The following is a 27,757-nucleotide window of genomic DNA, read 5'->3' as shown; positions in this document are numbered from 1 at the left end:
ATCGTGAGATTTTGAGCCAAAACCTCCTTCCATCAGTGAGAACTTTGAAGATGAAACGAGGCTGGGTCTTCCAACATGACAATGATCCAAAACACACCGCCCGGGCAACAAAGGAGTGGCTCCGTAAGAAGCATTTGAAAGTCCTGGAGTGGCCTAGCCAGTCTCCAGACCTCAACCCCATAGAAAATCTGTGGCGGGAGTTGAAAGTCCGTGTTGCTCGGCGACAGCCCCAAAACATCACTGCTCTCGAGAAGATCTGCATGGAGGAATGGGCCAAAATACCAGCTACTGTGTGTGCAAACCTGGTAAAGACCTATAGTAAACGTTTGACCTCTGTTATTGCCAACAAAGGTTATGTTACAAAGTATTGAGTTGTATTTTTGTTATTGACCAAATACTTATTTTCCACCCTGATTTACGAATAAATTCTTTACAAATCCTACCATGTGGATTCATGGATTTTTTTTTTTCACATTCTGTCTCTCACAGTTGAAGTGTACCTCTGGTGCAAATTACTGACCTCTGTCATCATTTTAAGTGGGGGAACTTGCACAATCGGTGGCTGACTAAATACTTTTTTGCCCCACTGTAAATAAATTATGAAATTGAATTTTGTGAATTGGAATGAAGAGTAACAAACAAGGAACAAAAATATATGACTATTAAAAAGCCCCAAAACATTTATTTATGATGTAAATCTAGTTTATTTGCATGTTTTATTCCAGCCTAGTCCGTGTCTTTACTGCATTTTACCTCCTTTCTTCCTCTGCTCTCTGTTTCACCGTCTCTGTCACATTGTGTGCTGAGCTCTGCTAAGCAGAGCTTATGAGAGTAAAGCCGACAGTTTTTCTATCATTGATAGAACAATGTTTGTTTACAATAAAATCACAATGCAAGCAGCCAAACAGAACTTAAAAACATTGGAAACTGTTGCATTAAATTAAATGGAGTCCACAGATCAACCCGTAGCCTCAGATTCCAAATCCAGCTATTTCTAGCTATTTGAGTCAGTTACAAAGTATCTGCTCAATGCATGTCCAGACAAATGCGCTTTTTTGTTGTTTTTTTCGGTGTGCTTCTCATATTTATGGTCCGACATGTTTCTTATTTTTCTTTTTAGGGATGAAATATGTATACAGTGCACCCGTAGAAAAAAGCAGACGACAAACACTGTAAAGTGCAAAGTGGTAAGTGAAAGCAGTTTTCATTGTCCTTGCATGCCTGGTGTTGTGTTTTCTTTCAGATTAATGTGTCCACTGTAATGAGGCACATCAGTCACGACTGCTGATGGGGTTTGGCTTTAGAGAAACAGTCCTGGGTGCTGAAATGACAAATCAGCAGAGCGGGGTATGAGAAAAGTGTACATATCAGTGTATCGTTTTCTTATGGATATATTGGTCATATGGTCTGGAGGGTGTTATTGTGACCTTATTAAAAAGAAAAAGCACAAGTGTTGTTTAAAGGTTGCACATGATAATCTGCCATTTTACATAATGCAATAGCCATTTATTTATTGCAGTTAATTAAATGCCACAATTATTCTGTCAAGGCCAAAGATGGAGGAATGTTTGTCTTTTTTGCAAGACAATGCATAAACTTGTTGAGGTGGAGCTATTACATTTTGGAGCCAATCTGGTTCATTTCCAAAAGAAGTAAAAAACTTTTTTTTCTGTGGTTGATTTATTGTTTGAAGCTAGAAGTTTGTGTCTGTTTGCTTTGAATCTATTTTTAAAATCTATTCAATCCATAACCTAACAGGAAAAAAATAAATTTTTCTTAAAACACCATCTTGGAGTACAGTCTTTGAGGTTAAAATGTGATTAAAGTGTGTGCACATAAGCAAAGACACTCAGCATCTTGGGTGCGAGACCACTTCCACCTTCCCATTGCTTTCATTCCTGAGTGAAACAGAGTCAAGATTTCTTTTTCCACCTAAAAGAGATTTAAACATTACTTCTTAATTTGTCCAGTATTCAGTTAAATCTTCAAAGATGAACTCTTACTGCATATCTGCTAGCCTAAAAATGTCCCTCTAATCATTGCAAAAATGTGTAATTGCCTCAACACTGCAAGCTGCACTTCCACCGTAGACACATATAAAAATCTACAGCAATTAAGCATATCTTTGGCTACTTTAAAGAAGCTATAGCTCAGTCTGAACAGCTCTCTGCGCACATTTCCAGTTTCAAATTGATTTCTTGTCATAGATCAGAGACCTCTTGTCATACCATTTTCAATCCTCAGATGGTTTCTCTGAGCCCGCTAACTGTCGTCCCTGTGAGTGGGCAAACAGGGGAACCTCCACGGGTCTTTACCCTGGGCACTCAGAACAGTCGAGGGGGTAGAGGCAGAAATCAAAGGGACTTGGATCATTCCCCATTGGCAGCCTCCATTGTCTAGCTGATTTGGGATTGGTGGAGAAGGTGAAAACTGCAGGGTCGGTGTGTGGGGGTGGATGGAGATCAGGCAAAGCAACCCTTCTTTTTTTTCTAATCTTTATCCACCATTAACCCCAGTGCCCCCGTGTGTGGCTGAGATCAGGGCCATTGGTCAATCCCCCATTCACTGCCACCCAGAATATTTTAAAGTTAAGCTCCATCGCTTAACAAAAAAAGTCTTACTCATCAAAGGTTTACTTTCCCTTCTTTCCCCCTTTTCCTCACTTTTGCACTCACTCCCAAGGATCTGCTGCCGTTCTTCATGCGCCCTTCTCTCTATGGTCCACTGTTTTGTCTTCACACTTAGGAAAGAGGGAGGGGGAGAAGCTGAAAGTTTTTTGGAAGTTCCCCAGTTTCCATTTTTCGATTTAATGAAGTTTGGGGTAGGGTCTGATTGTGTCATACTGTGAGCAAATTGGAAGAAAAGCCAGTGACATCTTGCCCTTTGCTGAGCTCTCTGATTAGGAGATGTCCTGTTCTTACATTACTTCCATGAAGGAATTATTTTTGCATACCTGACATTTATATTTCCAGCAATTTTTTCCTCTTCTTTTTAACTGGTGTGAATGCTCCATATAAAACCCAGTTTAAGAAGAAGATAGAATTCAGTCCAGGTCCTGTTCTCAGTATAAACACTTTAGATTAATCTCTTTTTCCACACTATACTTTTTTCCTAGCAACTATCGGGTATTTATCTCACTCACATCTATCTAAAAAAGAAATAACTGAGGGTCAGAGTAAAAAAGCAAGAGAGGATGTGGAGATGGAGGATGTCGGGTGATGAGTAAAGAAAAGAAATTGCACGGCGAATGTTTGTCCTGAGTGCACAGTTGCTATGAGAATGAAGTTTGCAAGGAGGCTCAGAATGAGTATTACCATCATTACCTCAGAAGAAGATGGCTCTATTGATCCTCTGCGGTATTCCCCTCTTTTTCTTTCATGCTATCTGTTATCCAGTTGATTATAAATTGCCAAATCTTCATTCGAATATGAACGGATGAATCTGAATCTAGAATATGTAATTTAAGAAATTTTAATGCAGGAAAAAGAAAGTTAATTTCCCTCAGCAAAGGTGGCCTGCCTCAGCATACTTTGGGGCCCTTGCAGTAGTTCTGTATATGTGTGTGCGTCATATTAGATAATACTCGTTGGAAATACCGCATGCAATAGCTTAATTTCTGAAGAAAAGGGAGCAAAGATCTGCTGTTTCAAGTGTTATTCTTTCCTTGCAATTTAATTCAAGAAAATCTTGGGGCGTGGAAGCAGGGCCTGATGGCATCTCTCCAAGAGCCTGAGATTATTGTGAAACCCAACCTGAGGCAGGCATGACATCAGAGAGGCCTGACTTTAGGTTGAACTCCTTATTTCAGGTGGGACGAATTATGAGTGGGCTTCGCTCGCAGGTGATCGTGTCCAGTGAATCGGTCGCACACACTCGCGCATTCTTCTCCCAAGGTCTGAATGCTGATTGTCTTGACAGATTGAACTCGTGTGTTATCACCAAGCTGTCACGCAGCCTCATTTTTCAGCCTGCACAAATAGTCTAAAGTTTATGTTAGCCCTTCCCAGCGCAGTGTTTTATAGGGATATCGCCATCGTGACATAAACTAAATCCTACAGTGTTTTAACCTGCTGATGAGTTCTGTTTATGTAAGGGTCTGCATGCTAAGGTGCAGTACATGGAAATAACTGAGTTGCCAAGAAGTTGTTCCTGAATTCTTGGGAGACACTAAAAATCAAACATTATTTTAAATGTGATTACAATTAACTTTTTGCACGTTAGCTTTGTGAACTTAAGTCTGTCATAACTACATTTAGTTTTTTATTTTATTTGAGTGACTCAGTTTTGCTGTTTTTAATTAATGGTAGGATTCCTCTCTATGATAAGACTTTCTCTCTCTCTCTCTCTCTCTCTCTCTCTCTCTCTCTCTCTCTCTCTCTCTCTCTCTCTCTCCCCCCCCCCCCCCCCCTTTACTTTCTCTCAAAGTAAAAGTTTCAAATCAAACCACACGGTCACAGCCACTGAAAAAGCTTTTACTCCAGAGGCAACAAGCCAAGTCCTTTGTTCGTAATGATCATTTGATCGCAGCTTGAAAAGGGATACAGGCGGCAGCGAAATCCTACAAGAGCTTGGAATCTGACTTCCTCACCACAAACCACAAGCCTAGACAGTGCAACCGCTACTACCTGGTTGGAGGCGAAATGGGCAAAAAGTATTCATGTGTGTGGAAAAACACACTCACACAGCATGCTCGATTTGGGTCATGGAGCTGACAGACAGTGGAATGTGAATGTGTGTATGTTGACAAACTCCACTGCACTCTGAATGGGGTTTGTGATTACACCTCATCATGCGTGTTGCATCGGTCCTGTCTCCGGCCCCGATCCTTCTCCCTCCCTCCATCTCTCTCCCTCTCTCTCTGCTTTCCTCTTGCCTTCCACTCTCTCCACCCCCCCACACCCCCCAATTTCTCCCCCTCTCACCGCAGTGCCTCTTGGGCAATCATGTGGTCACACTACCTGACTCCTTGCTGCTCAAGAGTGCAGTTGACAAAAACAGCCCGAGGCCCGTCATGTGGAAAAGATTCAGTCGGCACACAGCATACATCCTACCCCCCACCCTACAACTTCTCACTTTCTCCCGCTAAGTAACTGGAGCACCGGGGTGTTTCCTTCTTCTGCTCACCTGTGAAGGAAAATGGCAGGGCTTTCCTCCTGTCTGGCCATATGAGAGAGTGGGTATTTTTGTGTTTGCAACTTTGCAGCCACGGTACGTGGATGCCGCTTTAAACAGCCGTGCAAAAGCGCATGTGGGTGTACGTGTGTGCTTTCCACCCTCTCCCTACCACACTCTGAGAGGTGCAGGCAGTTTCTCTTTGTCTGATGAGTTGCACACCTCGTGTCATGTAACATAAAGCTGGCGGTCAGTGAGAGCTCTCAGCTGTCAGTCAGCTTGGTGGTCCTGGCCTGTCGAGCTGCTCACCTGTGTTTATTGGACAAGACCCCCTCCACATTACCCAGGGAGAACATCTTGTCTCCCCTCCTTTTCTTTTTCTCTTCCTCTCTGCCATGCCTTCTCTTTTATTTTGTCTCTTTTTATCATTCCCTTTGTCTGTCCTTCTTCCTCTTCCCGTTTCTCAACATAGTATCATTTTTGTTTAACTTCTCTCTCAGTCATTTTTTAAAATCCACCCCTACCTCCTTTCCCAAACTCTTCTCCCTACTGTCCTGTACAGTTTATTTTTCTGGCTTTCTTCCCTGTTTTTGCTTTTCTACTATTCTTTTGTTTCCTTCTCTCTCCTTTCCCGCTGTCCGTTTTGATTTTGAATTATTTTGGGACCTCTTTTGTCACTCCTTTGAGTTTGAAGCCAAAGAGGCGGTGGTGTTCATCTTTTCTCTGCACCTGGATGAACACACGCACGAGCTTGCTTGCACCGCCGCTGGATGACTGATTGAAACTTGTGTCTCAAAGTTGCTAATGTTCACTGAAGCATTATATTGTAGATAAAGTAAATAAACTGGGGTACCATGGGAGAAATCTCTGGAATAGACTGCTGAGATCTCACAGATGACACACACACATTCACATGCATGTAGACTGGCAGAGGCTTTCTCTCTTTCACTTACACAAAGACGCACACACTCACACATCAAGCAAATGGCTGAAGAGATGTCAGCGAGGCTGAGGCGTGAGCAGAGCTAGGGCGCGGAGATATTTTCTATGGCTCAGGAATTTCACAAGTTTAATGTTTTTTGAGAAGCTCTCTAGAAAAATAACAGTTAGACTCAAGGATCTGCAGTCAAGTGGTCGATTATATAGCAAGCATATAGCTATAGAGTCTATTGTTAGTATCTATTTTAAGATCTAATGAAAAAACATTTTATTCTTTACTTACTGAATTTCCTAGCAGGTAAGTAAGTCATGCTTAACCAGGTAGTTTTCACATATTTCACAGCGTACCCATAGCCAGAAACCTTGGACTGTATATAAAGGATGGCTGTAACCACCATTATGTCATCCAATGAGTTTGTAAAGTCCAGTTATGAAGCTTTGATTTTAGTTTTTTACCAGTGCCAGATTATTTTTGGAGGGTAGAAGTCGTCATATTACACAAGAACATTTAAGGTTAACTTGGCAGATAATGCTAGTAGGTTTGGTTTTGGTTAAAACGATGAAGGCCATACATAGATACAGATGTTGTTATTTAATGCACAGCACAATAAAAAAATAACTATAACAATAATTTCAACCACTGTAGCACAGATTTGTTGTATGGGTGGTACCACAAAGCAACACGTATTATTTGTCAGCTAAGTGCTCCAAAAGGCCCCAAACCGCAAACATGATCAAGTGAGTCAAACTAATAAGGCTATGCTAAGAGACAGTTACCAGCTGCAGCTGCCTTTGTCAAAAATCATAGATAGCATATTCCAGTGAAATCAGCCAAAACAATTAAAATGCATAACTTTAAACCATTAATGTGGGAGATTTTCATGTGGCAGTAAGTATTCATTCCTCCACCTTTGGAGCCAGCCTCAAATGGCTTTTTGAGGAACTGCAGGTTCTGGCTTCTTTCTTTAGGCCTGGAGGTTGCTGCTTGGCTAAAAGCTTTTCATCTTCATTTATTAGCACTCTCTCTAGTCTGAACTTTGTAATTATACTTTTCTTTCCAGAAGTTTTTTTTTTCACCCTTTTGAAAGACCCTTCTGACTTCAGTCAGTCCAATTCGAATTATTTTTGTTGGACAGACTTAATAGCTAGGCTAGTTAGCATATTGGTTAAATGTGAGGGCTGACTCTTTGTGGCTGCAGGGTTTTAAACCAATGTCCACTGAATGATCCCTCAGTTTAGAATACTTGTGAGGTATTAAAGCCACACATCAATAGAGCCCTCCATTCATATTTTCACCTGCTATTATTTAAAACTCTCCTGTATTCAGTATAGTTCCATTCTGTGCTGTAAAGTGGTATTGGTGACATGGTAATACATTTGCATTGTGCCCAATGATAAATACTCTACCAGGTTTTACTCACTCCGCTGCTTCCGAATGTGTCCGGACAGCGCCTATATTGTCAAAGGCACGGGGGTCATTCAAAACTCGGTCTCCCTCCCTTCTGCCTTTTGTCAAATATTGCTGTGCGGGTGATAGTTTTCTCATTTATTTAGTGAATAGTTGGCGGGTGAAAAAGAAAGAATTTTACATTATGGAAATGATGGAATGGGTTATAATCTCCCACATATTCATCACAGCAGACATTGGACCCTTGTGATACCGTCCTCCATTTGGCTATTGTTCCCTTTCTCTTTTCGCATACTGTTCCCCTCAATGGGCAAAGCAGGCTTTAATCCTGTCTCTCTTTGGAATGACAATGTTTACTAGCTATCATTCAATAAGGAGCCAGGAGCACGAGACACATCCCTCTATCACTAAATGCTGTGTGAATGTGCTTGAGCCAGCTACAGAAACACGCTGTGAGCCCACTAAGGATAAAGGAGAGGCTGGCTCTACAAAGTGATTAGACTTTTTTTTGTGTGTGTGTGTGTGTGTGTGTGTGTGTGTGTGTGTGTGTGTGTGTGTGTGTGTGTGTGTGTGTGTGTGTGTGTGTGTGTGTGTGTGTGTGTGTGTGTGTGTGCGGGTTTTGCAACCTTTAAAATCATTTTAGAACTTTTCTTTTACTTGACCCTCTTGTCATCCTTGTACTTAGTGTATACAGTATATTTGAAAAAAAAATAAGCTTAGTGCAGGCTTGACAACACACTGATACAGCACCGTTGGGTAATTATTGCCTGTAAGTAGGGATTAGGGTTGTGGATGTTGACAGTAAATTGGCTCAGAGCATGTGTTAAACACGCCTTTATGTACAGACACCTTCTATTTTCTTGCAAAAATGGAAGGTGACTATTCATAAAGGGACTTTTTTTTCTTTTCTACATCACCCTTATTTAAGGATTGGCAGCACATTTGGTAAATATGTCTTTTGTTGTGTAAAAAAACAAGCGCGGTAATGAGATTTCTAAATATAAAACTTCAAAGAATGAAAAGCCAAACCTTTTTATTGTTTTTATTTTTCTCGTTTCCTTTGCCCTGCCGCACTATTTGCCTTTCAGAGTCTTGACAGCTTTAGAGATTAGTGCCATAGCTGCTAACAATCATTAGTGTGTTTTCACCATTGTGTCATGCACTGTTTTCTACCACCACCAACCCCCAGCTCTGCCTCCTGCGTGTCTCCTGCTTTCGTGCCGAGCAAGGAATGAAAAACAATCGTTATGACCTCCAGCGACCCCTGCAGACGCACAGTCAGTTAAATGGTTTGTAAGACGTTTAATTACCAAATGGTATAATCGTTATTCATCTCATCATTAGATGTATGATATTAAGTGAATTGCCTCCCCTGAGTCCCCGTGTTTCACAGATCAATAGATTTAGATGGAGTTTGAAGGGAGTAGGGGGCTGATTGGGAAGTTAAAACACTTCTGAGGCTCCTGATATGAACACAAGCATTGTTCCTGTGATGCACAGTGGTGACATTGACTCATTTATTTATGCAATTAGCTTTTATGTAGGTTTAATTATGCTAATTTCAATGTCGGCAGACAGGAATGGTATGTCACTTTTTTTAAATGGATTTACAGCTCCTGGGTTTATTTGGTGGTGAAAGGACAAGAAACAATGAATAAGGTTATGGCACCGCAGACTTCCCATCAGCAGAGTGCTTGCGTTTGCACTTTGGGACACTTTGTTGGTATCGTGCTTTGTTTGAAGGCATTGTGGAGATTGCTAATGCAGCGTGTACACCTCTGAGGCCCAGTAGCCTGCAGCTTGATATTGCCTGTATTCCCAGTGTGAATATGGCTGAGTGGTGATCGGGGACTTGCTGCACCAGAAGCTGCTATTCACTGCAGCAAGCACTACTAGCCTGAGTTAATTGTCCATTATCTGCTATTATCTAAGCTCTCCCTCTCCCTTTCTCTTTTATTTTCTCTCACTCATGATTCTAGCCATCACCACCAGTTTCACTCAGTATGCTGTATCCACTGCTTCTTTTTCCCTCCCTACTCTAGCAACCTTATACCAATGGTGTAGTCAAGTCCTGGCAACTGAGTTCAAATAGTAATAATGATTCCCTTTGTTCCTGACGTACCTCGAACAGGATTCTGAACATGAAGTCAGCAAAGCACCATGTTTAATCCTTGTCTTATCGTCTCACTAGTTGAGTGGGAGGTGCTGAACATTCTCATTCAGAGTACACATTTGTGGATTATTTATTCTTAAAAGCATGCAGAGGAATCCAAATACATTTGAATTATACTTTTTTTAAGTATAAAGTTAAAACGTGTTCAATATGATTAACAGTGACAAGCTATCATTTTGACAAGAGAAGCAATCTCTTATCCTGGATAAATAAATCAATTTAATTAAAGTTTATCAAAGAATATCAGCTTCTTCTTCTGGTTTCTCTTTGATGACATGATAGATCTGTCTGCAAAGGTGTTTGAGGAATCCTCAAATATTTCACTTGATGGCACTGTTTTCCTTTTTGCTCCAGCTCAAGCAACAGGGAATGTTTTATGTATGCTGGGCACAATGTGAAAAGTCTGGCTATGCCACAGATACGTGTCTTCCTCTTTCCTTCTGTCCCTGGGCACTGAGAAAGTGTCAGAACATTGGCAATAAAAAAAATAATAAAATAAAATGTGCACTATATTATTTAAAAAGAAAAATATCCCACAGATAAAATGGTTTGAATCTAAGTACGCATTGATCCAGTTACTAAAATACTTTATTAAACTACTTCTTGTTGTTTTTGCTTCGCTGTTTAAATGAATCCACATGCACTCCAGTTGTGTTGCTATAAATTCTTCTACTCATTCCAAGCAAGATGATGCACACTATAAGACATTCCTCAAGTTAATTTCTTTCCTTGATATAGTTTTGTCCTTGTACTCAATTAATCACCACATACCGCTAGACTGCATATTAGACCTCACCATTTACTAATAGACACTTTTTAAGGCTTTCATTTACTGTATGAAATTGCTGATTAGAAAAATGTGGGAATCTTGTATGGTAATGTACAGCTCTTCTTGTGCAATTTATTGCTGTAAATGCCAAGACCTTTGAGGGGCAAAACATATTATTAGAAAGCTACTTAGAAGCCAATACAATATTTTTTGTATTTTTATGTTTTTTTCATGTGATGTACTTGTAGTTATGCAGTGCTTTTCTGGTCTTACTGACCACTCAAAGTGTTTTGAAAAGTGCTTTTTTTCAGTCAGTCAGACTTTGGTGTCAGTACACTCAGTGCAAAATCATGTGTCAAATTCTGTCATGTCATTTGTCAAATCCTTAGAAAATAAATTAGCTAATAAGTTTTAAATATTCCCAGGAGATGGTTCACCTTTGGGAATGTACATTTTTAAGTCGACACAATATTAACTCGTGTTTTTCATTTTTCTTTTTAATGTTTAGACTTACTGTTGCTAATATTTTAGATGAAACTCCTAGAATTGTATTGTGTAATGAATTTCTTCTCATTGTTCAAGAGTGACAAGACACTGAATGTAGGGTTCATGAATAAGGTCAAGCAAACTGAGGATTTTTAGGGTTATGAATGATGTGTTTATTACAATATTTAAATAATTTTACAATAATATATAAAGAATGTTATATAATATATGCATGCAACCAAATATCTGTCAGTGCTAGATTGTAAATTGTATATTTGTTGGTATAAATTGTGGTATTACACTGTAAAAAGTAGTTGCCAGTTCATACCATTATTTAACAGGGATATTTCTTACATTGTAGTTATGAGTTGAAAAAAATAAAAAGTATTCAAGCCTAAAACTGTAGTTAAGAGCGCTCCACTCTGGCCACCATTTGTCCATTAGTTTTCCTGTTGTCTCTCACAGAGTGAGACTTAAGCTGAGTTTAAATAGGAGTTGGATGGATGGATTAGAGGTGTGTGGGGCGCTGGGGGATCAAGATCATATTAAGTGCTCACAAAGCAAATTGCTCAACATTAAGAAGTCTTGATCTGGTGGTCCTGCTTCACAAGCAGCCTGTAAAGAAGCAATATATCACAGTAAAAAAATAACTACAGCTTGTATTTCAGCATCGTGCACATCATAAATAAAGGTGTGCAACGTATAATTGAGGCTCGTGCACGGGGAACTCGGCTGGAGATGAGAAATGGAAATCTGTGTACTGGTAAATAGATAATCACACAAAAGTAATTGAGGTTTTCAAACCCCAATCTAGTCTGCCAGCATGAGCTCGTTTGCATGTTAATCACGTCAGTGATTTCCCTTCATCACAGGGAAGTCCGTGCACACTTCCATAACCAGCTTTTAATTGCATTTAAAATGTCACAGAGGTGGAACACATGTAATTTAGCCAGAACTGTGTCCAAATTAATGGGTACTACTGAGACGCTCCATTGGACAGGGTTGGAAATGAGAGAGGCTGTCCATTGTTTGGGTCTTTATTAGAGATGCCTCAGTCTTTCCGTCTCTCCACGATAACATCTTTACAGCACCTTTTGAAGTTTCTATCAAGACTTCAAAATGAAATCTGACAAGCATTTTGTGAACGACTTAACTCTACAATAGATGCCAACTTCTTGCAAAAAAAAAAAAGCCAAATGGATGGACATTAAAAAGATGGAAAAAGGAAACATCAAAGGAAGAGAACGCAAAGTCCAAGTGTTAGGTTTTAAATGGAGAAAGAAAGGGAGGAATAGTTTATTTTCTTTCATCACCAGGTGTTCTTTGGCGTATAAATTACCAAGATGATGTTTCCATAACACAGCTTAGGGCACTCTAGAGAGGGGAAACCTGCAAAACAGACCTATTTAATTTTTCATAGAGGTGGACCATCAGGAGCAATAAGCCAATATTCCTCTTCACCTTTTCCAGATGCCTTCTACACCACTATATCTTACCAAAAACCCAAGCCCCTCTTACTTTTGGATTTCATTTTTTTTTTTTTTTTTAAGAAAAAGTTCTGCCGAGACCTACATGAAAGGAAGGAACTGTTGAAATGTTAATTTTACCATCTGCTGTTGAGGTCTGCTACCTTTGTGTGTGTGTGTGTGTGTGTGTGTGTGTGTGTGTGTGTGTGTGTGTGTGTGTGTGTGTGTGTGTGTGTGTTTTCTTTTTTCCTGCCTTCTTTAATTCCCAGTAGTTCTGTTCTGTTTCATGAATGTGCTGCTATTTTGGCTGTTTGAAGTCATGGGGTTTCTGTGAGCGTGGCTACGACTGGCTGGAAAATACAATGCCACATGGCGGATGGTGGAGACTGTCCCATTAGTTTCCTGTTTAGAGCCCTGTCCCTCCTGGTAACACTGCTTCTTACCAGTCCCAAGGATCCAGTTACACTCCCATGCATGCCCAGCTCCAGCACACAGTTTGTCCGTCCCTCTTGCTGACTCGGGCTTGCCCTCGCTCCCTCTCCTTCATGAGTCTGCACGTCTTTGGGGACCTATTTAGTCTGTTTATCTTAATGCTGAGGATTTTAATCACTCGTTAACAAGACCCCTAGCACCTTTGTCCAATAAAAGGTTTTTCTCCCTCTCAGCACACGTTATTGGTAGTTTTCCTGTAAGCTCTACAAACCCCCGTCGAATCCAAGATGGAAATGAAATTCTTGACAGCAGTATTTCCCCATCTTTATGTGTCCAGCCTTTTCATCAAAAAAGTTGACACTTTTAAAAGCAAAGACATATTGCCAAGTTTGCTGTAAAGATTTTGCCAAATGGATAGATTCCATTGTGAGATTTGATAGTTGGCAATTAGGGTGAGACATCCTGTGTGCAGAGTTGCTTAGCATTTTCCTTGGCCGGGACCAGATTGTTTAGTCTGCTCTCATTGTGAGCTGTTTCTGAGCTGCAGTTGACGGTTGTTTGCAGAGCGCTGGGGGAAAATGTGAGAGGGGCCAGTGCCTTTCTCTATTTATTTATTTTCCCCGTCCTTGGAGCTGGAATCTGATTTGTGTTCATGTTTCTCTATTCTCTCTGAGCGGTTTTTAAGTGTGGCTGCTGAAATCTAGACTCTGTATGACCTCACTGCGCGGCCTGTGTTTCATTAATGACCAGCCCTGTGGTTTGGGGAGAGGAATATTTTTCATATGACACCGCCTTGCATTAGCGCGAAGCGGCAGCTGCACAACCACAAAACCATCCAATTTTGTGGCTTTGAAAGGTGTGAAAAGTTCAGCTCCCTATAGCAAGCCTTGCATTTATAATTATGCTCAGTGTATGTATGTATATGTGTCAAGAAGCGGAACTACTGAAGACTTGTAAAAGAAACCCAAAGGAAAAAAAAGTCACCTGCTAATGAAACATTTGTCTTTCATTCTCCTTGGCAACTTGTAAAGTAAATAGTGGCGATATATTTCAGAGAAAGATGTTTACACACTTAAAGCTCTGACATGCTATGCCTTCGTGAAGCCACCTAAAATAACAAGCAGAAATTCAAAGTGGAATAGGTAGCACTTTGACAGCTCGATTCATCTGTAGCAAATATTTGATTTCAACATGATTTTATACTGTTTGGAACCCTTTGTGGGTCCAAGTCTTTTTAAGTCTTATTTTTTCCAAGTGCCACATCTGGCATATGGAGTATTTCTTTGCAGATTGATTGATTTCCCAGGCTTTGTTGGAAGCCACACGGCGTTTTACTAAGAAGCATGCAACAATTCACAGACACACGTAGCAAGCCTCTATACCCCCTCCCTTCTCAAAAAAGAAAAAAAGAAAAGCTCAGACACTAGACTACTGTAACTGTTTGGTACCTTGCAGGATATTGAAAATCCAAGAGGAAACCTCAGATTTGTCCTCTCCTAAAACAAAGAGCCCTTGTGCTCCGGCCATCCTCTTCTCTTCCCCCCTCGCACTTTAAAACCATACCTTCATCATCATCATACCGATAAATAAAATGTCTTTGAAAACACAAGATAATTTCAAGTCATTCGCTGCGGTGCACTCCTCTAGTTCTGTCAGCTTGAAGGCAGGAGTTGGAAGAGGGAGAGATTGAGGTAAGTCACCAAGTCTCAGGGAGAGTGAACAAAGAAGAGAAGATTACCTAATAGTCCTGCTATGTATTTGAAGTGGAGCCTGCTGTTTGTTTGGGGAGGTTCAGGAGATGGATGTGCAGGGAGATGTCTAAAGGGCAGCTGATGGGTACTTTTAAGCTGTCAGAAACATCCCATTTGCCATTTGTCTTCTTGAATAGATGACAACAGGCTTTGACAGGGGCAAATGACAATAAAGAGAGAAAGTTATTGTCTCCCAAGTTCGCACAGTGTTGAGAATGTTGCCTCCAAGTATAATTGGGCACCTTTGTGTAAATTAAGAGTCATCCACAGTGATAAGTTGACAAGGCTTATAAGCCACTCATGCATGCACTCACTATTTTTGGTGCCTGGTGTCATGAGATCTCTAATCAGTCTGCAGTCTGCTTGTATATGTTTGTAACCAATACAGGTTTGCTAGTTGTCACTGTTTATAAAGAAGTAGTTAACGTAATTAATGCCAAACTGATGCTTAACTTTCTTGAATTAATCTCATTAGAAGTCCACATTATATATGTTGCTCGAAAGATGCAGAGATTTTTAGATGAAACGTTTTCACGCCTCTTGTGAACGCCTCACAAAACGTGAAAAACATTTTGTGAACAATACACTTCTTATTGACACTTATTCTTTTTTAAAAGTCTCTTTTTTTCAGCTGGCATAACCCAAGCCACTCTATTGATAACTTCTAAAAATGGTTTTCTGAATTTCTTTTTTCTAATTCCATAAATTGCAGTCTTCCTTTCTCTTGTGATTTTTGAACAAACAGTTACAACCTTTTGATTCTTTGAAATCCCTGCCATCCGTTTCTGTTTTGATAAATTGTACATCTCGTCCTATTTTCAAAGTCATCAGCGATTGCGTTTTTGCCACTCAGAGCACTGAACATGGACAGCTTTTAAAGGTAGTGAGTAGGTCTGATAAGTGGCTCAATCCTTGTACTAAAGCATTTTTACTGAAGGTTTAATAGCTACTGTATAATGAATTATAATGTATTCTCTCCGATTGCAAATTTCCTCTAATACAGCCCTTCTGCTGTAGTGGAAAAAGTCCATCTGAATATTATTGTGACCAGCTTTTTAATAATACAAATCAATTGCATGATTTTAAGTAGTTAGACTCATACTTTTGTTGTAAATTTTCCCCCCAATGCCAAATGGAGTGGTGCTTGTATAATTGGAATAGCTAACCAATTTCAAAGCAGAAAAATTTTTCATCCCAAAAATGATTTGCTGTGTTTGTGGTACATCATGGTCAGCTCTAAGTCAACTGTATGTGTTAGTATAAAATACAGTCGAACATTTCAGCCTAGTTTGAACACATTGAAAAGCAATAGGCTTATGAATCATCTTGCTGTTCCAATTTAATGGAACATACCTTTCAATGACAGCGTGTACCAGCACATCATCAAAGTGAAACTTCCAAAGTTCCGCTTAACTTGTTGCTGAAATAGTTTCTCGTTTTCAAGAAAATTGCAGTGTGCCAAGTCTCCAGAAGTGTATCAGGGAATCTTCCTGAAGGAAAAATTGCCACTTGCATACTTGTCTTTGACCGAAGTGAAGCCCTCACCCACTCCAGGGGGAACATGTGCTGTTTAGGAAGATATAAAGGAGTAATTTTATTACTCGGTACATCTCCCCCTCAGAAGCCATTTCATTTCTCCTTTCAGCCTCCACAGAAGCCTTTATTTGATCTCATATTCCCGAGTATGACTGCCTCAAACCAGTCAGACTCCGTTTATTTTCATTTGGAAAACACATTTAGCGTTGAAGGGATGGCAAAGGATTTAAGTGAAGAGCAGGGGGTTCTGGTGTGGAAGGGACTGAGGCGAGTTTCTCTATCACATGTTAATGTTCTCCTGCAGGGATTGTTGGGAGCCAAACTTTAGATTTTTCTTTCCCGCAGTTTCTAGCGGTGTGACTGCTTTCAGCGTCATCACGAATAAGCTTTCAAACATTACCACTTCTAGTCTCCGCACAAATACTTCCCTGCAAATAGCTGCTAAGTTTGCATCCATACAGTGAAATTGATACAGCTGGATACCCTTTACTCAGTGCTTTGAAATTGCAGATCATTGAAAAAGTGTGCCATTTATTAGGCAGCCCACTTAGGCAGCCCAGATGTAGCTGGTCACTTGAGAGGGAGACTTCCTCATAAACTCTGAGCCTTTACAGCGGGCACAACACCCAACGGTGGAGTCAAAATTAACCCGCAACCTTCCCTCAACTCCACATACTTGGCTAAATCCTGAGCCAGTGCAGCTGTCTGGAGGAGCCTGCACCTTATACACACAATTCCTAAAAAACTCTCCCCCTCTTCCTCATTTATCAGTGTTTCGGTCTGTCTCTCTGTCTGTGCCTGCAGCACCTATATCCTCTCCAGCCTGTGTCTGGTGACAGCATAATGAAAACATTTTTGTGAGAAGTGTCGTTTCAGTGCTCCGGAAGTCCCACTCACCTAAATAGTTCCTTCTCTATGTCTTGTCTGTCTTTTTTTGTATTTTTTTTTTGTGCGTGTGGGCGAGTGGGGGGGGTATTATAGCCTCCACTGGGCTCAGTTCCACACATTGAATTACCTCCAGATGTAATTCCTACTCCCCCCCAACCCCTTCACCCTCAAATTAGTGGCTAGTAAAAATTAGGTTTGAATTAGCCGTGGTGTGGAGAATATGAGAGTTTTAAGTTTTCCATATAATGAGTTTATTATTCTTTGCTAGAATGCCATTTTCCTGAATTAATTTGATCAGGTCTTTTTTTTTAAAGGTGTAATTGGTATCAAGTCGAATGGTGTTTTAGTCATGAATGGATAGCCACTATGTCAGCAGTGAACCCAGAAGGCTGAGGTAATCGGAGGTCTGTAAAGTCCACTTAAAAGCTCCACGTCACAACAGCTTCTGGGGATTATTCCCAAAAGTTTCCCTGTTATCTAATTCATGGTCAGCATCTAATTTTTCATCCGGCATGAAAGCATTTTTTATTGCTACTTGTGAGTGCATTGATGGGATTCCTTGGATGTTAGATAGCGGGTTGTTGCATAGCATATACAGGTGTTGTGCTCTTTTGACTGCCAGTGAAGCTTGTCTCTTTGCCATTCAACTGTGTAGCCGTGGTTCTGGGAATGATAATCTCTTTGGCAGAGCTGGAGCTGTGGGATCCTCAGACACTACAGATCACTGTCATAAATGGGTTTCAGATTCATCCCCTAACAGGAAATCTGAATGCATGAGACGACTATTGAATCCCCCCCTCGCCTTTTTTTCTTTTTGGCCGTTGCTTTAGCTTGATGACATCTCAGTGGCCAAGAAGATAAAAAAACAAAAAAACCACAACAACTCAGTAGCATGTACTTTTCTCCTAGTAGGAATCTAATTAAACCGTAGCTGCCTTTTACTATATGATCATATCTACTGCTGTGAAAAAAGAGAAGTTGTCTTCCATGCTCTATTCTTTCATCTCCTTCCAATCTGCTGTATAACAGGTAAACTGCTGTGAGCTGCACTTGCTTGTTTAAATTTATCCATCTCAGCTGAGCCTTTGATTTCAGCAACTCGTTTAATTCAAATATGTTTTTGAAGAAAAGCTATTTTTCTTTCTTTCTTTTTTTTAGAATTGGGGGTGGGCATCGGAGGCAGCTGCGGTGGTGGGGGAAAATAAGAGGAGGCACTGGAGGGCCAATTTAACCTGGAGTGTCTGTCGCTAGTCTACCAGCTCCTTCGCTTCAAGAGGCCCAGTTAGCTTGAACTGTCTGACTTCTGTCATTTCGATCTCTTTTTATTTTTCTGCTGTAATGTATACTTTAATTCCCGCCCACCTGCCGTCTGTGTGTAGCTACGGCGTCGGCAGAAGCAGCTGGAGGGGAGGTGCAGGTATCATTAAGCCTTTGAGAGGCACCAGCGGAACAGTGCAGAGTGCTATACGTGGCTCCTTGCAGCGCGTGTTGATATTTTTGGGCCCAGTGAATGCACAGCCTAGTTTATTTTCAATAGAAGCGATGGCTGGGTTTGGCCAGAGTGTCCCCTCCAGCTGCTTACTCGGGCTGTTGATATTGAGTCAAGCAAACACTCTCTCAGGGATGTCCTGTTGGGCACTCGGCCAGAGTTGCAAATGGAAGTCACATGTGGAGAATCCCAGAGGAAGGCGAAGAGGCCTTAATTCACACACATTACCAATAATAATCAACTGTGGCAGTACTGGTCTTACTGGAAGCAAAGCCTTTCATTAATCACTGATTTAAAAATGTTGTATTTCTTATAATAGCAGCAAACAAACAAAAGTCAACATATTTATTATGATTATTACTATGATTGCAACAATCGGGGACCCCTCCACCCCCATTGACTTCTCTTGTGTTTCTTTTTTCTTTTTCTTTTTTGGCTTTCAAACACATATGCAAATATATTTGGACACTGTCATTATCATCCACTTAATAGGCATTTCATGAGGGATTTTCTGAATGCACGGTGCAGGGCAAGTTGCCATGGATACCCCGGTGCTTAAGTACAGTATATTAAAATGGTGCTGCCTTCCAACCACTTATATAATCACCGGTCTGTAATGGTCTTTGCTCTGTGGCCATAAGCAACATATCATGTGATCAGCATTGACCAGGACTAGTAAGAGCCCTACCCCCTCATTATGCCTTATTTGGCTTATTCATTTCATTCTTTGTAGGCAGGACTTAGTGGAACAGGAATTATGCTTGTGGAACATTTATGTGACAACTTATGAAAGGACCTTGTGTGTGTGTGTGTGACATGAATTTATTTCCAAAAATGGGAAAATTAAAAGAGGACATTTTAAACCTTATATTGAAAAGTCAGGATTATTGACCTCATATTACACGTGTATATAAAAATAACATATTCATTTTTTTTTCAATACAAGTGTAACATATGTATAATATAAATAGAAACTTGAGTTAACCATAAAGTCATAAATGCAATTTAAGGGCTCATCACCATCCCTGCTTAATTTATTTCCTCTGTGACAGTAAAATGTGTTTATAAAAGCCTTTACAGTCTCCTGCAAGTTCAATCTTGGCTGAGCACTTTCAGTGTCAAGTTGGAAGAATGTGCTTTGAGTAAACCAAAGTATTAAGACAAGCAAATCTTTTTACCTCTCTGTAAAAAAAGAGGTTTTCATATGTCAGAGGACTGACATATGAAAACCTTTATTTTTTAAATGCAAAGCTTTTTTAAATGCAAAGCTTTTCCTCTCCATAGTGGTGTAGAACTCAAAAGTTATTTATTTTTAAGCCAACGATTCCTGCAGTGGTAAGGCTGCCCTTGCTAGCGTGCTAGGTGATGAATAATGACGGGTGCTCTACCAATTGTTCCAGGTGGCGCTAAATTTCTGGGAAGTAAGACAACATAAATAGACTTACTGAAAGGTTTGAGAGAAATATACCTATATTACACTTGTAATCTCTGAGAAATCTTTGTGCTTGCCTTTTGTCCTATTTTTTTTTAATTTAAAAATTAGTGCATTATTTTGTAAATTCAATACATTTAGGCTAATACCTGTTAATAAAATTATAGCTGAAGATTGGCTCCTAGTAGCTGACCTTACAGCAGTGCATGTGCTTTTCAAGGCACACTTGACTTTGTCCCCAGTGCCAGTGTAGCTTTAATTAAAATAGTAGTGGTGTGTTTGTGTGCCTATAAACTATGGAAATTATAGCAGTGCTGGGAGATGGGAAGCATTTATTGCTATCATCAGTGTGGAGTTTGAGTGCGTTTCAGATGCACTGCTCCTCCACTGCTGCTGCTTTTGCCGAGGTTGGTAACCAGCTGCTGCCACCATCGCCCCTCCCCACTGTACCCACCACACATGTCTATCTATCCATCTCCCCCATTTTCTCCCTCTTTCCCCTCTCACTGTTCTGCTGCCACCACATCAAGACGCTGGTGGGCCTGTTTGTCTCTGTTGACCTTGGCAGCAGAAAGCACTGGAAGAAGAGACGTGGGGAACAAATACCTGAAGGGAGAAGGCACAGAATTGTCACAGAAGTGTAGAAACAGGCATAGCATTCCCCCTAGTGAGGCAAATGTTTCTAAGGCCAGGGGCCTCGTGTTTGTCTTTTCCAGTGGGGCACTCTGAGTAGTTTATTAAAGGGGCTGAAGGAGCTTTCTAGCCTGAAGCCCTTAGCGCTGAAAGAGAAATGGGAGAAATTACTGGCATAATGTGGATGCTTAGAGCAATTAACAGCAGTTGTTTAATGTTAGCCCCTTTTGACTCTCTCCGTCGCTGTCTCTTTTTTTTTTTCTCTCTTGCTTGCTTTTCCACTCTTGTCATCTCTCTTTCTCTCGCCTGCTTCAGCTCCCACGGTCTCTTTCAGCCTGTCATGATTGTTTGGTGTTTACCTTTCCTGGCTCAGAGCTCAGACAGTTGACACTAATGAAAATGCTACCTTTTTTTTTTTTTTGGTCTGTGTTTGTCTCTTAATAATGATATCATACAGCTAAAATATGCTCCAACAGAGCCGGGGAGATAATGTGCTATTCAGAGGCTGTTAAATTATACCAGTGCGCCGCTCTGAGCTGTGAGTTCAAGTGGTCTTTACCCCGCGTTGGGGGCTACATCTTTACCTAAATAAATCTGTCATAGTTGCCCCGGGTGCCGCTCTTTAAAACAGAAGATTCTTGCACTCCCTATAACCTCTTGCGGCTGCCTGTATGCTCGCACATGTGTGTGTCCGTTAGTGTGAATTTAATTTTAAAGTTGCATCTGTGCCAGATTTAGATGTGTATTTGTGTTTGATTATGTGGCACAAACTTACATAGGCAAAGGAATAAATAAAAGTCCTCTCTTGTATTAAATCTCTCTGGCCCATGTGGCACTGCAAGCTGGTGGCAGATGGACTAGCTTTCGGCATCTGTTGTGTGCAGACTGGGGGCTTTGTACTCCTCTCTCCTGGGGAAGACCGAGCCTTTCTTCTTGCCAGTAGATTCCTGTCTGTTGGAGCGACTAAGAAAAACATCTGTGGCATGCAAGGGAGAGGGAGGGAGAAAAAGGGGAGAGAAAGAGGAGGAAAAAAATTGACAAAAAGATTGGCAAACACCATTAGCCCTAAATGTTCCGTCTCATTGCCTGTTGTGCGTTGTTTACAATGGGGGAAACACGTCAATACATCACACGCAGCACATCTGATCCCAGCCGAGACTCGTTCAGCTCGTTTCAGCTTTTGTCAGCGTCTTTAGCCGGCGATAGGGATTGGCAGCTTTTGCACTTCTAGTAATAGATACTGACCTAATTCATTAGGCTTCAAATATGTGAATGTAACATTTGTACAAGCACATTTTCTCCTTTTATCAAGTAGTAAACCAAGCCTTTAAACATTCTGGCTGAGGGAGAAAAGCTGTGAAATGTTTGTCAGCTTGTGTGTTAATTTTTTTTCTTTTTTCTCTCTGTATATCTTTTTATATTTCTTCCTTCCCTTCCCATAACTGTTTTGTTTGGCCAATCATTTACATTTAAAAATACCTTTTGTTAAGGTATTTATAACAGTTTTAATGATCATCTTAGAAAAATAGTAAGCAAGCATTCGGCATGTGGCGGTCTCGCCAGTTTTCAACCTTTTGTCGTCTCCCTCCCCTCTCAGATTCCTCCAGTACCCCCCCCCCCCCCCCCCCCCATTTCTTTGCCAACTCTCGCCACCCTCCGCCCCCTCCTCTCTGCTCCCCACGACCAGCCCCCCTACCCCGCCGATCAAGCCACTGGTTTTTGTGTACTATTGGTCCTCAGGCGTCAAAACAATCCAGCGGGGCTGCCTGACTTGTTTTAATTAGGCAGCACTGAAACGGCAACTGTCTCTCAGACGTGACCAGGCAGAGGTGCTCTCCCCTCGCACTACTGTAAATACCGCTGTAAATACTTCTCTGGTGATGTCTTTGACAGTAAGCGTCAGCTAGTTACTCTACTTTTTTTTCTTCCTTTTTTGCCTCCACTTTCCTGCCGTCTGTTTTCCGCTACTGGCATTTTCCCCTTCTCTTCATTTTTGATGCACCGTAATGCTCTCAGGTTTCTGAGAATACTTCTTCAAATGCTTCTTACCAGGGAGAGTGGATTTCTCAGTCATTGTTTAAAAGGTAGGTCATTTTATCTGCCTCTTTTGGACTATGTAGGACTTAGTTTTGTGTTAACGTAGCAGTGCTTCGTGATGTCGTGTAACTTGGAAATACACGGCTGTGATATGGCTTAATTGTTTTTAAGTGCCCCGTGCACGGTATGGAGGCTACCGACTGCCGCTGAGCCCTTCACTAATCCCATTCAGACTCTTTGAATCCACACACACACACACACTTTGACATGCACACAATCGGAGCTGAAAGGAAAAGCACTAGTATAAAGCCAGACACACATACCTTTGCGGCGAGTGCACCTCTCTCTTCTCGTACTTCTGTCCCCCTCTTGTCTCAGCAATGCCGACTACACAGAGCAAAGGAGAGAGCAGGTCCGGCAGGTTGTGCGCAAGAGCGATAGTGTGTGTGCACTTGCACGAGGGAGAGAGAAAGAGAGAGACAGAGAGCGTGTGCTCAGAGAAGCAGATGTGCGATTAGAGCGAGAGCAGCGCGAGCCTCCCTGGTAAGCATGCAGGCGAGATGCAAGGGGAGAGCCGGCGAACATCCTGTGACGAGTCACAGCAGTCCCCGTGTGAAGATCCCCACACACTCTCACATACACACACTCTCTCAGTCATACACAGGACCCACCCACACGCAGAGTACCTGCACACACACACACACACACTTAGACATTTGCACACGGATGCACATGCTTTATTGCTACTTTTTGGAAGTAGCTGAGATAAATAAAAAAAACTTATCTCAGATTTATTTTCTAAAAATGCATCAAAAGCAGAGCTTTACCTAGTAATTGCGGTATTGCTCATTTCCACTAAACCGGTGAATGAAATGATTAAGTGGTGTTTTCCTGTAATTGCAAAATTTCATTATCTTCAGACTTAAAAAAATGATGGTCTAATTATATCCAGTGCGGAGAGAGAAAGAAGCCACCGTCTCTCTGTCATAAATTTCCATTTTGTACACTACACCCCCTCACCCACACCCCCACCTCCCTCCTTCCACACACACACATGCGCGCACACACGCATACACACGCCCTCCGCTGTCCCTCTCCCATTCTTTTCCTTCTCTCCCCCAACTCAAGCCTCCTCTTTCGGGCCTGCATGTCCGACCTGCACAAGGGCCCCCCGATCGGTAATTGCCCCGGTGACAACTGGAAATGATAGAATAATTGTCAGGAGAGGCGTCTGGGCTTTCTCTTTTTTTCCCCCTCTTTTTTTCTTTTTTTTTTTAATGGGGCGAGTGTGATTTAAGTATGCATGAATGGTACAGTGGTGGTGAGGTGGCAAGAGAGCGAGAGGAGAGGAAAGGAGAAGGGGGGAACTGGGGCGGGGGCTGTGTGGCGGGTGGCGAGAAGTGTAGGGGGGGTTGGTGGTGGGGGGTGGCTTGTTTATGATGCCATCCCCCATAAACACGGCTAAAGTGATGACACAGATAGTGTTGCCTCTTCACACGGTGACACCAGTCGACTTGGGGCCGTTGCAGCTAGACACCCTCGGCGGTGGCAGAGCCAAGTACTCTGTTCCTCGGTCAAGCTCTCTGGCACTTCTCACCTTCAGGTAAAAAAAAGAAGAAGAAAAAAGTCAGGCAGACTGTCCATCCATCTATTTATCCATCAACCCATCCATCATTCATCCAGCCATCAATCCTCTGTCACCCATAGTCGACTTCAGGCTCTTGGCTGTGTTTAATGGTTGTATTTTATTGCCGGGCTGTGTCTCCTGCCTTCCCCGTTGGTCGTCCCACTGTGTAACCGTTCAGCCTTGGTCTGCGGGCTCTGTTAATCTGCTGCTTAATTAGTGTTGATGAATGGCTCAGTGTGTATGGCTGTGTGTGTGTGTGTGTCTATGTGCATGCGTACAAGTGAGCACGTGTGTGCTGGTTTTGGCTTTGTGTGTGTGTGTGTGTGTGTGTGTTTGAATGAATTCGTGTGTGTGTGTGTGTGTGTGTGTGTGTGTGTGTGTGTGTGTGTGTGTGCATGAACTTGCTGTGGTATTTTCTGCTCTTGTACTATTTGGATAGTGTGTGTGTGTGAGTATGTGTGTTTTTCAGATGTTGCTACTCGCTTGCTAAGCTAATCATTGATCATTAAAATCAAGAGGACAGTGATGCACCACTATGATTAAGCCGAATAAAAGGGCACAGCCACTCAATAACCTTTCATAAGCTAATAACAATCAAATATTAATCAGCTGCAGATATGTGTTCTGAGAGGGCAAAGCTGTTACTTGAAGTTTGACTTATTTGTTTTTCTCCCATCTCTTTGCGTGTGGAGGGGGAAAAAATCCCAAACTCTTTGGAGCAGACGTTTAGTTTGAAGAGGAGAGAGGTCACAAGACTGATAATTGGTGAAGCACTAATTATCTTTATCAAAGGCGAGTGGGATCATTTGTTTACTTAAATATTGATGAGGGTGAGCAAGGCATGGTATTGGGCTATTGTGGGCATATTATTAACATTTTATAGGGCTTTGTGCAGGAATGTGAAAGGGACTCCTCTTCATAATTTAATACCCTAATGCATAATGAGCTATGTGATTAGTTCACATGGAGAATTGGCCAAACTCCATTTTGAAGGCAGATAATTTACATTGTTCTCTAGAGTCTGGCATATAATAGGTTCTTTAGCGCAATAAAATTAAATGCTACACATTTTATATTTCAGCTTACAAATCCCCCTGGCAGTATTCAGTTTTAAGTCTTCTTTTTCTGTTTTCTTCTATTCCTCCCCAAAAAAGAAATAAAAAGTGGGGAAGTGAAATTTAAAATTGTTAGACTAAAACACATGTTTACCTACATGTTTTATTTAGAATGCACACTCACCAATTAACACTGTTCATTAGCAGAGCTGCGTTATTTGTTTTGAAAGTTTAACCAATCACTTTGTTATGCTAATTGTGATGTAATTTAATTTGAGTTCCCGTAATGATGATGCCGCTATTATCCACATAAATGATGCAGTTAAGCAGCACGGCCTCATTTGCATGTGCTTGAAGGGAGAGAGGCTGAAAGGAGCCGGCTCCCGTATCACTCCGCTTTAATTTTCCACCTCTGTTCACTGCTGCCCTTTGGGTCTTCCTGGCCTGTCACCGGCTATTGATGATCAGCACTTTTATCTGATTATTATTTTTTATTTTATTATTTTTTTTAATGACAAAGTGGCCTTTTATTTGCCTGCTAACAGATTTCTATGACTACAATCTGGGGAGATTAAGCGATCGAAATACGAGGCGTTTACAAAATGCGGATGAAAATTTCCCTGCTGATTGTATTAAACATTAAGGTAACAGTTGATTTGCGTGCGCACACCTGCATGGATGCCTTACTTTTCATTTTCAGTGTCTCTGTTTTGGCTGTTGGGGGGGTGAAGGCGGGAGGGGGGGGGTGGCTTCTTGAATTTAACATTTCCACATCAAAGTGGTTCTTTGTTGGTGCTCTGGCTTAATTTTTAATCTGTTGATTCCATCAGGATTTTTTTAGATTGGACATTATTGTGATGTGATTTGGACACTCAGGTATGTTTTATTTTAAAGCAGAGGTGCAGTCAAGCAGTCTATGCATACACACACTCAGCGGTCTCTGTATATATATATTTTTTCTTTTTTTTCATCCTAAGAGGAGTGGAATCGTTTCTTCTTTTTCTTCCGAGTCCCCAACCTTTCTGTGCAGAAAGTCCAACTAAGCCAAAGTTAAGGACATCTCATTATCTGTTTTGTCGTTGGCTAGACTTTAGTAATTTTCCTCAGAAGAGATGATTTTTTTCCCCCCCTCCTTACCAAACCCACCTTTTTATGCTTCTAATTGGTTACATAAATCTTGTCTGGTATGAATGAGGAATGTTGCGGTGTTGTCAACTGCAATCTTCACCCTTATTTACCAATTCATTAAGATCTATCGATGCAGGACTGCTGAGAGGGAATGACAACATAAATCAGAGCTCGAGACATAATGGCCCTAATCAACCAGAAATAACTGGAAACGTCACAATGAGCTATGTCTCTGTAGCTGTGTCAGACGCGGCTGGCTCCCCTGCGCCTGTCCGCTGGATCTGTGGAGAGGAGCGGAGAGTCAGACCCATCCAACTGTCATTAGCTCCTCTGATTTTTCTCAGCAAGAACACCAGAGCAACGTGAAGAATTTTGTCCATTTACTTCTTTTTTTTCTTATCCAGTCCTTGCAATGTGTCAAAGCAGCTCAGTTTTGATCACTTACAGTATTTTCTGAGTGAAACACTTCCAGATACGATGTCTATAAATACAGTTAGGTCTGGAGTGCCTTGTATTCGCCGCGCACCTCCTCTCCTCGTGATAAAGATTATTGCACGAGACAATGAGGCCTCCCCTCTTTATAGGTCAATTAGCCCTGATTAGGTGGGCTGAGTTAATTAATGAAATTGGCAAATATGCAAATGAGAGCCGACTGATCGGGCTTTCGTCACTGTCTCGCTCGCCCACAGCGGCAGGGCTGTCTACAGCTTCAACAGAACGAGGTGCCTGATAGGTAACATGTAAATGATATGGGTCGAGCCTAAATGCAGGAGAGGACTAGTCTCTCTCCTCCTCTTTTTCCATCAGGGGACAAGCCGTGCTGCACTAATATTTCAAAGACGTGTGCATTTATTACTATACCACATAAATCTATTAATAGTAAAATATTTTGTTTATAATTTTTTTTCTTGATTTTTAATGAGATACTAGTGGATTTTATTTTATTAATACCAATGCTTGCCTTTCATATCCATTTATATTAGTAACTGGATAGCTGGTGTACAATGAATATTTTGCTATTATTATATTTCAGAGCTGGTTGCATTCACATAACACTAATTTGTATTAACGCAGTATCATTCCCACTATTCCTGAGTGCCTCTTGCATTTGAATCTAAAGAGACATTGTGCAGATTGTACAATTGAACATGCACTTTACACTCTTTCCTATGGTCCTCTTTGTCATTTTATTCACCCCCTTTCTTTCTTTCTTTCTTTCCACTTTCTGTTCTCCACTCTGACACACTCTCACACATCCATTCAGGGACACTTACATACTGTGGCAACTAGTCTGTCTTTTATCTTATTCTTTCTCATCTCTTTATTGTAAATAGAAGAGAATTAAGTTCTGAACATTCTTGACTGAATGTCTCCTATCACAGAACTACAATTTATT

General features: G+C 41.2%; 1 protein-coding gene and 1 long non-coding RNA gene across 17 annotated transcripts in view; one reads left to right on the top strand and one right to left on the bottom strand.

Moving 5' to 3' along the window:
• Positions 1–27,757, top strand: part of foxp2 (forkhead box P2) — a 101,569-nt gene that overhangs the window by 11,610 nt on the left and 62,202 nt on the right. For 9 of the 16 annotated variants that reach the window (XM_080292126.1, XM_026147617.2, XM_080292124.1 and 6 more), the window contains one exon: positions 1,121–1,187. Coding sequence is in view for 1 of the 16 variants with exons in the window: in XM_080292122.1 (XP_080148248.1) it covers positions 1,098–1,187 (90 nt within the window). In the remaining 15 variants the exon portion in view is untranslated. Of the gene's footprint in view, positions 1–976; positions 1,188–22,228; positions 22,599–27,757 lie in introns of those variants that run through there. The other 7 variants (XM_080292123.1, XM_080292121.1, XM_026147618.2 and 4 more) reach the window with 4 other exon arrangements.
• Positions 19,254–23,165, bottom strand: LOC145421616 (uncharacterized). The gene is made up of 3 exons (XR_013902992.1): positions 22,875–23,165; positions 21,290–21,490; positions 19,254–20,487 (listed from the first exon to the last, which is right to left on the bottom strand). It is a non-coding gene; the product is annotated as an uncharacterized LOC145421616 (long non-coding RNA).

Source organism: Astatotilapia calliptera, chromosome 17, assembly GCF_964374335.1.
Source record: "Astatotilapia calliptera chromosome 17, fAstCal68.1, whole genome shotgun sequence".
NCBI lineage: Eukaryota > Metazoa > Chordata > Actinopteri > Cichliformes > Cichlidae > Astatotilapia > Astatotilapia calliptera.
Note: the sequence above shows the minus strand (reverse complement) of the source record. Positions and strands in the feature narration are given on the sequence as shown.